General features: G+C 37.9%; 1 protein-coding gene across 1 annotated transcript; it reads right to left on the bottom strand.

Annotated features, from left to right (window-relative positions):
• Positions 1–10506, bottom strand: LOC149081425 (uncharacterized). The gene is made up of 3 exons (XM_089238361.1): positions 10239–10506; positions 1279–1605; positions 1–1145 (listed from the first exon to the last, which is right to left on the bottom strand). Exons 1-3 carry the CDS (start codon positions 10315–10317, stop codon positions 1063–1065), a joined length of 489 nt encoding a protein of 162 aa, XP_089094487.1. The 5' UTR covers positions 10318–10506; the 3' UTR covers positions 1–1062.
• Between the last annotated feature and the right edge of the window lie 2304 nt (positions 10507–12810).

The following is a 12810-nucleotide window of genomic DNA, read 5'->3' as shown; positions in this document are numbered from 1 at the left end:
TTTTGAGTGCATAAATGAATTTATTGTGAATTTATATGAAATACAAAGCCAGACACATGAAATTAATAGCATTTTTTCAAACTTCTCATGTTATGTGAAGAGTTATACATAAAACAATTTTTGCAATCTGATCATGGATTCGAGGAAAGGTCAAAATATAGGTTTGAGCAGCTTTATTTATTTTTTTCAGTTTCTTGGGAGTTCAATATAATTCCCAGCGATTCACTATCTTCATCTATAATGCGCAGTTCCAATGTGATTGGTATGCTACTTTTACCCTTGGCATTTGATTTCTAATTTATCTAAGAACTAGAGGCATTCTGGCAAAACCAACCGCAGATTCAGAAGCTCCCATCTATCCAACAGGCATTTTAATTGAAATTTTTTGTAGAGCAGTATAATACTTACATACCTACTTTTTCTCACCAATGTGTACACATTTTGGAAAACAAAAACAAGCCTTTTTTTTTTTGTCATTCATATTCAGCACCTCAAATTAATTAGGAAATGGCTATATTGTCATCTTGGAGTAGTAAATTTTTTAAACCTTTTACACCAGTGTTATTTTAGTTTGACTACGGAAACATTCTCTTTTAAGTTTTTAGACTGAATTTTTTCACTAACAGAAATTACAAAGAAATTTTTCTTCAACTGTTGTCGCAAATTACGCCTCAATGGTGTGGAAAGCTGTTGAAATCTCTAGCATGGACTTGCAAGAAGTACACGACAGTTAAATAACTCCTCATGTAAACAGAATTAGAGTGGAAATTTTTCATTTATTTTTCTCCGTATAAATGTGTGAAAATTGAGGCATTGAACATTGAAGGACCGGACGCACCCCGCTTCTTTTTCTTTTTTGTGCAAGGTCATTCCATGTAGCTTCTTCATCCAACAGTCTGCTGCCTGCATCTGCGACTTTCTCCACCACCTTGGCTGCACTTTCTACAGCAGCCGCTGTTGCTTTCTGTGCCCCCAGAAGTGCCAACATAGCTTTTTTTTTTTGTAGGAGGCCGGCTTTTCTTTCCTCTCGCTGGTTGCGGGGCGGAGGGGTGCTGTCACACTTCATGGGGGACCCTCAGGCTTTGTGGGAAGAATTTGTACCTCTTCCTGTATGTCTGATTCATCTGAAGAGGAACCAATGTCATCTGAAAGAAAAGAAAAAACAATGGGTATTGGTTCCAAGACAATTTCGCTATCTTAATTCCCCCTGCAATATCTGAAGTTCTATCATGTAGCATGTTCAGAGCATTTGAAACACAGAAGACAAAGTTCTCTTACCAAAATCATTTGCTGTCAGTGTGGTTGACAAATCCAGGATGGTCTCAACCACATTCAGGCTACTCAGTACATCTGCTGCTGAGGCGGAGCTAAGACCAAATGCTCCCGTCACTGCAGATGACGAAGGTCGACAGCTTCGCTGTGGTGGTGGTGCGCCTTTAGCCTGAGGTCCGCAACAAATGTAGCTCCTGCTGTACTCGTCTGACTGCATTGCCAGCTTGGTTGCGGAGTAGCTGGTAAAGAAGTTCCCGCCGTCAATGTGGAAGGCAGACAGCTTGGACCTGGTGGCAGGCCTGCAGCGGTGGTTGGTGCTGGTGGCGGAGGAAACTGGAAATAAGCAACTCAGATTACCAGAAAAGTTCTAACAAAGGACACTGGGTTTTTTTACTGCAGTCATAAGCTTGCACTAATATTGGGTCTATTAGTGCTCGCCGCCTGGCAGTCGAGTGGTTGGGGAACTAGCTTCTCACTGTGCAGGTCTGGGTTCGAATCCCGGTTCGAGCATGGATGCTTACTAACTCTAACCAATTCTCTGGACGGATCATGCTGATCCCTTGGGAATGCGTGAGGAACACGTTTAAAAAAAATTAGCCTTGCAGCAATTTCTATTATTCTTGTAATATAATGCATCATTATGTATTGAAACCACAGGCCTGCAAACCAACAGAACGTTATTTAAAGTAATTTAACACTGTTTATCTTGTATCCATTAACCCTCAGCAGTTTTAAGGTTATTTTAACAGCAATCCCTCTTTCAAGTCCAAGGTATTTCCGACAAATTTGTTAATGCAATACAGCATCGATTATCGAAACAATTGGTGACTGTATATACTCGGATCACTGACTTGCCAGTTAAAATAATTAAAGGGAAAAAATTCTAACAACATCATAGGCGCAATATGAAACAGTGGGGGTAACAGTGGTACTGAACACAAAACTGTATAGCCTAGTTTGCCAAGTTCAAAATGACCATTTAAGTATGCCTGGGATATAGGAAAAAGAATTCTAAAATTATCTTTTTTGCTGCACTAAAAGCACCAGTGCCCAACAAAATCTCTCTCCAGCATGGTCCAACCCCTCGGGGTAAAAGACTTATGTCCCACTAGGGACAGCCTGTGCCTCGACTGGTCTTACAGTGCCCAACTAATGGAACTTCTACATAGCACATGAATTTGAATGTGCTGGCTGGATAGCTTTCGGTTAACAAGCATTTCTGACGATCTCTAGTCAGATATATAATCTGTATATTTAGATAGTCTCTACAGTCACTGTACAGTGAAACATCGAGACAGATAAATCTCAAAACTATGGTTTTACATCTTGTTTGAAATTGCAAATTGCAGATAGTGTTACATTAACCTCTCGAGACAAGCCATGCCCTTTATTGCAATAATGTATCCTCATTCTATTCCAAAATTGCCACCACTTCTCTCATTTTCCGGAAGTAGGGTTGGGTTTTTGGCATGACAAGCATCAAAAACAGGTATAAACTGTGGAAAACCTAGATCATAGTTTCGCAACCTCTCTTGTCCCATCGCCCCCTTCAGAAATTTTTTCTCCCATCGCCCCCACCACCATCACCAATGCAATCTAACCTGTCGGATCCTCTGTTATACCCGTAGCTTCTACCACTCCCCTGGAACTTCCCACCGCCCCCAAGGAGGCGTTAATGCCCATGTTGGGAATCACTGACCTAGATGAATGCTTTTTGATCACGAGGTACGAAACATTATGATAAACTTACTTTTTAGTACATTATATTTTATTTTTAAACATTAATCCATTACAGTAATTAAAACAAAATATTATAATTTGGAATTTCTCAACATAAGAGTCAAGAACGTATAAAATATAATTTTACGGTTCATTTTATCTAAGCCACTGATAACCTGTGTTCAATTTCCTAAGGGATTGGAGCTGCTTATTCAAAATGTGTATGACAGAGACATCACAGAGTTAGGTTTTAGACTTCAGAAACTATCAATCAGTATTAGATCAGTAAAACACTTATTGTTAATGCTGTCATAGTTTTTTTTAACCTGATAGATAGGCTAAATAAAAAACTCACTTTTATGTACATTAAAGGGTTTTATGTTCGGAATTACACAATTACTGAGGGGCCACCACTTTGTCAGCTTCCTTAACGTGTTGATTACTGTTGAGATATGCGTGCAATATTAACAGTCTTAATTAGAAGAAAAGGTGTTAGTTTCTGGCACCCACTTGCAGTGTAAGAAAACGACAGTTGTAGAGTCATGATGAAAATAAATCTAATGAAAATGAATTTCTTATATGCTGGGAATAATTGCATAGGTTGGAGAGAAAAAAAAATCTCTTCAAATTTAGAGAGTTTGTATAAAATAATGGACAAAGGTTTGCATAGTAAATTATTTCATAGCAAACATATAAGTGCTCTTGTGAATTGCGATTTTAATATTTCAAATTATGCTCTTTGAACCTGTTTGTAAATTGTTTATTTAAAAACCTGTATGTGTACATTGTTGTATGTATAATGTTTGGAAAAAAAATATTAAAAACTTTTTTTCCTCTCCAATTTTCATCTCATTTCTTGAGTTGAAAGTTGTTTTTTCAGCAGTTAATTTGCGGAAATATTCACTGCTACGAATTTTCGAAGTGGAAGCTTTCGATAAAACGCTAAACATAATGTTAGAAATTTATTTATTTACAATAACCTCAGAAGGCATGAAATGCACTTATACTGGAAGAAAAAAAAATAAAAAATAATAATAATAGTTTGTATGTATGTATGTTGTTTTTTATAAAAAAAAATAGTTCCTCTTAAGTTTTTAAAAACAAGGTATTTTTCTTGTAAGAAAGTCAGTGTTAATTTTTATGAAAAAAAATTTTAAGATAAAGAATACATAATTATTGGCCGAAAAGTGAAAAAAAACGTAATTTACAGGTCTCGCATTTGGAATTGTCCCATTGCATTAACATGGTCAGGAAATGTTTTGCTTATCACGCTCTAAAATTTAAAATTTCCCGTTATCACATCATTTCTAGTAAAAGTATGCATTTTGTGGGTTTTTGTCTCTGAGAGAGAAGTTTTTATCGAATCGTGAATTTTTAAGTCTAGTGAAAATTTCACACCGTTTTGGGTGCATTCAATACCATTGTGCTGTTGTTACATTACGCATGCAAAACCCATGGCCCACGGGCCAAATGTGGCACTCAGATGTGACCAGCAACCTCAAATTTGATTTTGTAAAAATTTACAGATCACTTGAGTGACCCGCCGCACAGATCCAGAGCACACTTAAATGGTCGGTGGCACAGCACTCAGTGACTCATGGGACATTTACAGAGCACTTGAATGACTCTTGGCACAGTTTAACATCACTCAAGTGACCAGCGACATATACACAGTTCACTTGAGCGACCTGCGGCATAGTTCTAGATCACTTGAGTGGACCCGACATATTTCCAGATCATTTAATTAATCCGCGGCACATTTTATATCACTTAACTGGCCCGTAAAACAGTTCACACCACTCAAGTGGCCAGTGGTGCAATTCCACAACACACAAGTGGCCGGTGACATATTTATAAATCACTCAAGTAACTCACACTGTATTTACAGATCAATTAAGTGATGTGCGGCACAGTTCCAGAGTAATTAAGTTACGTGTGGCATAGTTTCAGAGCACTCGAACGGCCTGTGATGCAGTTTCACATCACTCAAGTTACCCTTGGCCTAGCTCTAGATCACTCAAGTGGCCTCCGAGGCACATTTCGACATGAACTAAGTGGCTAGCGACACATTTTCAAATAAATAAAGTGGCCTACTCTCCCCCAAAGGTTGAGCACCATTGCATGGAGAAATTCCAGTTGGTTCATATAAGCTTGGAAGTGAAAACATTTTCGTTATTATTCTTATCAGTGGTGTTTTAACAAGAGAGCCAGATCAATGGACCCAGTGCCGTCTTAACGCATGGCCCGGGGACCTCACAAAAATGATATCTGGTTGAAATTTTCTACAATTTACAAGATAGGGCTTCAGAAAAACGCTTGACCCTGAATGGACCCCAGGGCAAAGCTGCCAAGTCTCCCGATTTTTCCGGGAATCTCCCGAATTTTAGCTTCATCCCTTGACCTCCCGAAAAGTTCTTAAATCTCCCGAATTTTAATGCAAATGACAAAAAAATCCTGTCTCCCTAAAAATTCTCTTCATTTAAAAAAAAAATCCCAGCTTATGAAAGCAATCCCTAAGGAATTTCTTGTGAGGCATGAAGCCTCTCTTTTTTTTTCTCATTTCGAAATGATGCCAAACGTCGTAAATGGGGAAATTCCCCATTTTACAAACCCTCTGATGGTAACAAGAAAGTTGTTTGTCTTATCGTGCAGGTAAATAGCTCAGCAGCCAATAGTCCTGGATAACACTTGAAGATTATAGTGACACGCATATGGTCAAAATTTCTTTTGTTGAAGTTACGTACGTGCGATATAACAAAACATGAATACTAATGAGCAAAAACATATTTAATCAATTTTAAAGATACTTATTCCCCCAATGAATTTCCTTTCATCAAATGTTCCAGAAATGGGCGACTTTTCCTTTTTGTACAAGTTGTGTTGCGGACTTAAACATCGGTCATGGAAAGACTGCCATCATCACTCATGTGAAATGAAAAAAAAACAAAAAAAAACATCAAGCAAATGTCACAAAAAGTCAGTGTTCTTCAAAAATTGACGCTTTTTTCCCCTTCATCTTCCGATGATTTTGGGGTCATTCGCGCAGAATGTTTGTTTGCAGCGTTTCTGATTGAACACAATATTTATTTATTTTTTTAGATCACCATTTTGAAGTTTTGGCCTCCAATTTCACTTGTTTTTTGCGTAGGGATTTTATTCCCAAGGGTTTAACTTCCATATGTGTAAAATCCCTATTTTAATTCGACTTCAGTTTTCAGTAAGGATTTTATTCCCTAAGCTTTAACTTTTATGTGTGGAAAATCTCTATTTTATTTGGAAAAATCCCTTTCGTATTTATTAAGGAGTGGTTTGTTCACGTTATCAGATTTCACCTAATTTTTGTGCCTAGTCACTAATTACTAGAGGAATGATGGCTGGGAGATGGGAAAACAATCACCTCATTGTTTTTACATTTCTATGTACTAATTATTATTTGGGAGAGTTCGTGGCATTTCATCAAGTACAGAACTACTAACTTGATACATCAGATAACTTGGATATCCCAAGATGTCTAACATAGAAAGCACAAAATGTAAATTTTTTCTGCTGTAGATATTTTTAATCTAGTGAGTTTAGCCAGCACCAGGTTTAGCCCTGACTTCAAGAACTGTAGGTGTGTTATTGTTGAAGTCAGGTCTGAAAAGGTAATAGCATTTTTTTTATAGGCTACCATTCCTGTCAGAAAAGTGATGCCCAAATTCCTTTGTATTTCTAAAATTCAATGTTATTTGAAATATCTTTAAACTTCTTGAATATCATCAAAATTCATGAACCAAGATCTGGTGAATGTAAACAAATTAAAACAGTAATGAAAAATAGGCATCAGATGTATGTGTAGAAAAATTTTAAAGAGATCTAACACTCTTATAGAAGCACCCCCTCCCCCACTCTCTAAATCCTAGCAAGTCAATTTCACATTGGAAATTTCACATTTTTGTAAATAAATCACAAAATAAATTGAAACTGAAGTATTTATTGATAAAAAAAATATCAGCTAACGTCCATTTACAATGTGTACGATTGCTGCCACTATGCACATACAAAGGACTTTCTAAACTTTTGTGCGCTTCCTCAGCATAAAAGTGTCTAACACCTATACAAATACAAATACAACGCCACAACAGGCAAATTGCCCAACGAGGTGGCTGACTTAAGAACATCATGGATCCCCGAGCCATTTTTTGGAGGCCCCACCTACTACTGCTACACCACACATGCACCCCCCCCCCACCCCGCGGAACCCCCCCCCCCAACGAACCCATACCTGCGGGAATGTGCGTGTACGTGTAGTGCAACCTGACGTAAAGTTTGTTTCTGTGTAATGCTTGTTAGTGTGTGCTGCCATCTGCCCCCAGTTTTTCTAACTATGAGTGAAGTGTTATGGTTGAATGATTTACTGTTGTAGGACTGTTGCTCTCTGTGGCGAGACTTTTTAACGGGGAGATCGGCTCGCATTTGCGCCTTGAAGTTGGGAACCACAGAAAACCAACTTCAGCCGACCACCACTGTGGGGTTCGAACCCGGATCCTCGCATCACGAGTCCGGCACTATAACCACTCGACCACCACAGGCCACCTGTTGATGTCTTTTTTTGTGATTGTTTCCTCTCCAGAACTGAAACTAATGAAGCTCCGATATCATCTAGTGTTTTGTGGAGAAAGACTCCCGCTTTCATTTTATCTGGAAAGAGAATGAAAACAATTGTAACAATTAATAACACAAATACAAACTCTATGGCCACAACAGGCAAAATGCCCAATGAGGTGGATGGAAAAAAAAAACCCTATAAAAATATGGTTGTAGAATACCATATTAATTAATATCTCTTTGGGACTGAGCACCAAGCTTGCTTTTGTGACGAAAGTGTTTCACACTATATCTTGAGAGGTTTGCACAGTGCTGTCTTAACGCATGGGCCTACCTGGGAGCCTCAGAAAAATTCAGTTGGCCCAGGGACCTACGATGCTCTTAAGACGGCCCTGGTTTTGTAATGCAAATATATATATATAAAGCCAACAGTGTTGCCTGATATTCATATTCAGACAAATTCAATGATGATGCTATACTTAGGTTTTAATATCTTTTCTGGTCTTGGCACCACAACTGTGGCCCGCATTAGTAGCAAAAATGTTTTGCGCTATATCTCAGGACGCTTGTAACACAAATAAAAGATAATGGATAGTCTGTTAGATATTCAAAAGACGAAACTGATATGATACCCTACAGATTTATGTTTTCTAGTCTGGGCATTAGGCATGTGGTCCGCATTTGCCCCAAAGCAGAATATGCCAAAACAGCAACGTGCACCCAGAATAATCAGTACTTCTACAGAAAAATTTCAGGAAGAATGTTAAGAAAGACGTGGAAAACACTATCCCCAAAGCAGAATGTTTTGCATTATTCTGGAACGAGCCCTCAGCTGTGACTGGAAATGCACTATAGTAAAAATCATCTTAGAATTGATGGCAGATGGCAACACTACACATAACAAGCATTACACAGTAACAAACTTCACATTAGGTTCACAACACGTAGACGCACATTCCAACATCTACCAATTCGTTAGAAATTCCGAGAGGAATGTGGACAAGGTGCTTGTGTGGTTTAGTAGTAGTAAAATCCCCATAAGTGTTTTCTATACTTTTTTAAAATTCTTCCAAATTGTTCTGCAGTAGCACTGATTGTTCTGTGACGTATGTCACAGATTTTGGCATATTCTGCTTTGAGGGAACACTATTTTAAGAATTGTTACCGTAGATCATTTTCAATCACCTGAAGGCTCGTTGCAGAACAGGGCAAAACATTCAGCTTTAAGGCCCATTCGTAACAAAATTGTTTTATAAAATATTTTGAGAAGTTCACAATACAAATAGACAACATTGGTATCGCCTGCTAACTATTTCAGGTAAACACAAAGAATGCAGTCACGTAAAAATTTGCAGATGTTTCTATGACACAGCCTACCCCATTTTTTTTAAGCTTGTACCTCTCAACTTGCAACCCAGTAATGTAACTCATGGGAAATTTCTTGGCAATTGTAAAAAATTCAATGGCTTTCATTATTAAACAAAAGAATAATTTGAAATTGTCTTTATAAATTTAGTGCAGTACTTTTTTTAATGCTAAATACTTGATTATGTAATTTTAATAATAGATGGCAGCTCATTCGTTTTGGATGTGTGGGGGAAAAATTTTGAACCTTTTTATTTTTTTACATAAATGTCTTCCACACCTGCGCCCAATTTATTTGAATCTTAATTTTTTCAACGCCTGGGAGTACATCAACCAAATGCTTCTTATTTTAGACTCTACTTCTTTTACCTGAAACCCCCATAGCTTCTACTCATACCAACTGGAAGGGTGGAACTGACAGGGGGTATGGGACAATTTCTATAATTTTTGTTTTTTCACACTGTAAATTCACGATGGAGGAGCCCACCACCACCATTACTACTAAACCATACATGTACCTCGTCCATATTCCTCTGTGGAACCTCTAACAAATTGGTACATGTTGGAATGTGTGTGTACGTGTAGCGAAACCAGACGTGAAGTTTGTTTCTGTGTAATGCTTGTTATGTGTAGTGCTGCTATCTACCAACAGTTAGTGTCGAAAAGAAGATCCCGGTCAGGAGCACTGCTGCTAAGTGTGGGGGGGGGCATGTGTAGCTTAAGCGAGGTTGTAAGGGACAGCATCTTAGGCTTTAGTTCGACATCAAAAAATTTTAAAATCGCCAATATTAAAAATTCACATGACCAGAGGCAAATTTACAGTTTAGCTGACTAGGCTACAAAAATTTTGCCACTTTCCACTCATCCTTGTCTAATTTTCTTGATCATTTATTTCTCAATTTGCAGGGATATATATATGCCAGTATCCCCCCCCCCCCAGTATGTCTCAACCTGTAAACATACCCGTTTCTTTTCTTTTTTTTTCATCCCTCTTTTCCTCTTGACCTTGTCTCTAGATTTCTCTAGTTCACTTTTTTGCCTGATCAGTCACATGGATCAGTCACAATAAATTACATTTATTTATGATTGCAAACTCAAGGCCACTCTTTTTGGTCACTCCCTGACTCAGTCCCTCTCTCTCTGGGCAGAGGCGGATGCATATTTTTGTAAATTTTGGAGTCCTTCTCCCTACTAATTTTCTTGTGACCATTTATTTCTTGAATTTACTGTCCTGGACCTGCTAAGCCTCTCTATGAATGCGGCTCTTCAAATGATATCATGCTTTTAAGACATACCTTTCTGACATATTTGTTGAGAAAACCTGAAGATAGAGCTTTGGGACAGTGATACCAGAACAATGTACTCTATCGCCATTTGTGATAGAGTACATTCTTATTTGATGCCATCAAGCAGTGGCGTCGGAGCCGGGGGTGCTGTGGGTGCTCGAGCACCCACGGAAGTTTGCAGAACGGGTTCGAGCACCCACAGAATTGATTCAAAAATCGAAATTTCCTACATGAATCTCAAGACGGGCACCCACAGGTTCGAAACACTTCCGACGCCCCTGCCATCAAGTAATTTTCCTGAACGGTCAAATGAATTCAAATTCTGATTCTTAGTTGTCCGATCTCTGTACAAAAAACGGGCTTAAAAATAATTTTTAAAATAAAATTTACCTCGTTATATTTTCTATTTATAGGGTGTGCCATCAATGATGACTCATCAAAAAAGAGCTGAAATGTGAATTGAGTTATCTGGCACAATTCTATACCTCGGAGCCATACTATCGTATGTCACATACAATAGTATGGTTCCGAGCAGGCGCGGATCCAGGGTGATGTGTTGGGGGGGGGGGGGCGATTTTTTACAATGAAGATGTCGATCGGTGAGACCCAACCTAGTGTCCGCAGGTGCCAAACGTACTTAAAATAAAAAAACTAATAAAAAATTAATTAAGAATTAAAATTATTTAAAACTTTCAATTAATTTTAATTTAAAAAATTAATTGAACATTAAAATTAATTACGTTTACATTTTAATTGAAAATAAAAATTAATTAAAAATTGAAGGCAGTTAAAAATTAAATCTAAATTAAAATTTATATTTATAAAAATTATATTTTTTCAATATGCAACATACTTATTTAAAAACTTGCTTGCAGCAACTGGTGTTACAATTAATGAATAAGCTGTTTTTGATAATAAATTTGAACGTTTGTGCCGGCTACCCTCGCAAAAAATACCGTACGAAAAAAAAGTTTGAGGTGCAGACTGAATAATGTGTGTTATATTTATAAACATTGTAAGAAATTCTGATGCACATTACCAGCTAAAAATGTTTTTTATTAACAGCATCATGAGCAATTGTACAAATAAATAAAAACTTTGCAGATGAAAACAGAACAAAATATGACAAGCGTATGAATTGGTATTTTAAAATGTTCCTAGAATACTACTTCTTCCTCCTTCGCTAGATAAAAATTAAAGCTCACAGTTAACCGGACAAAACAATGTGCACAAATAAAAATTCATCCGAATGTATTCGATAAATGCTTTTTTCCAGCTTTTCAAGTCAAAGTATAGAGATACTTTCCGTTTAAATTTAATTTTTTTGATCCCTGTGAAAGTATTAAACGTTTCTCTTTGTGACGTTATGATAACAATTAGGCAAAATAATATGAATAAAATAAGGATCTCGGTCAACCAGAGGAAATGAATTCTAAGCTAACTCGGATACAAGAAACCTCGTTTAAGAGAGACGATCCTTGAACATTTGAAGGAAAAAAAAATTATCTAAAGCCCTGACCATGGCCTCCATATCCTAGAGCGGGTCCCCTAGGCTAAAGCCTCTAGTGGGCCCCCAGACCAGACTTTTCACGGGCCCCTTTATAGTTAATTTATAGCTTAAAAAAACAAAAAAAAAATGATGAGAATCGTCCCCGGGCCTGTCAGCTCCAACCCTTGAAGCATGAACTTTACGCACAACAACAAAGTAGTTATCAAATAAATAGGTAGGCTACTACGCGCACACTGACAGCCCCCTTACCCGTAACGGGTCGCACTGAGCTTGCGAAAAATTCTTGTGACCGCTCAAACTTTAAATCACTTCATGGCTTCAGATAAAAAGCTGAACCTATGCGGCGCAGCTTTTGTCCTCTCATATGTAGGGTCCGTGATAAGGCAGTTTCGGTTTCAGTACAGCACAGGGTAGATGTTTTCCCTGTTCAGATTTTGAATGCCGGTGATGGGATCGGCCAAATGAGCTTTGATACATCAGTGATTCCAGGTGAGCCCTCTGTGGTCTGTCTCGTTCGATAGAGAATTCTATCTATTTGCCGGCAGATCCATGTGGGGCCCTCAACTGGCTCTGCTTGTCTCGTACTAATTCATATCAGCTCAGTACTCCCCACTCGGCACTGGACCCGACCAAAGGGACTTTGTTTCCATCCCTAAGGTGGTCCCTCTTGTTTCGCTCAATACCTTGTTTAGTATTTACTCATGATCTGCTTGGCGTATGCACTGAAAAGGTTCGGAACCGCTGCTGGAAACTCAAGAATTCAAAGGCGAGCTACACTCACTCCAGCAACTTTTCGTGTTCACGTATACGCTTCGAGGACTTGGCGATTGGTGTAGAGAACATTAAGCAGTCTTTTGTCAGTTACTCACGTTCTAGACAGTTAATTTTTCTTTCTGTGAACAATTTTATAGCACACCAAACTTGTATCCTATCTTGAAATGAAAATAAGTACTACACACAATAAAACACCCATTTATGACATGTCTGTATTTACAAATGATACCTTTAACTTCCTCATTTATCACTTATAATTTTCAAACGAGACGATAGAATTAAAAAAATTACAAATTT

The sequence above is a fragment of the Pholcus phalangioides genome, unplaced genomic scaffold (assembly GCF_987345545.1).
Source record: "Pholcus phalangioides strain wild (caught in Gottingen) unplaced genomic scaffold, Ppha-v1.0 ptg000010l_1, whole genome shotgun sequence".
In the NCBI taxonomy this organism is placed as follows: Eukaryota; Metazoa; Arthropoda; class Arachnida; order Araneae; family Pholcidae; genus Pholcus; species Pholcus phalangioides.
Note: the sequence above shows the minus strand (reverse complement) of the source record. Positions and strands in the feature narration are given on the sequence as shown.

Coding starts and splice junctions, on each gene's coding strand:
- LOC149081425 (XM_089238361.1), bottom strand. CDS start 10,317: ATGGCGATAGAGTACATTGTTCTGGTATCACTGTCCCAAAGCTCTATC. Junction 1,606..10,238: donor TCAACAAATATGTCAGAAAG/GTATGTCTTAAA, acceptor GCTTATTTCCAG/TTTCCTCCGCCACCAGCACC. Junction 1,146..1,278: donor ACTGACAGCAAATGATTTTG/GTAAGAGAACTT, acceptor CTTTTCTTTCAG/ATGACATTGGTTCCTCTTCA.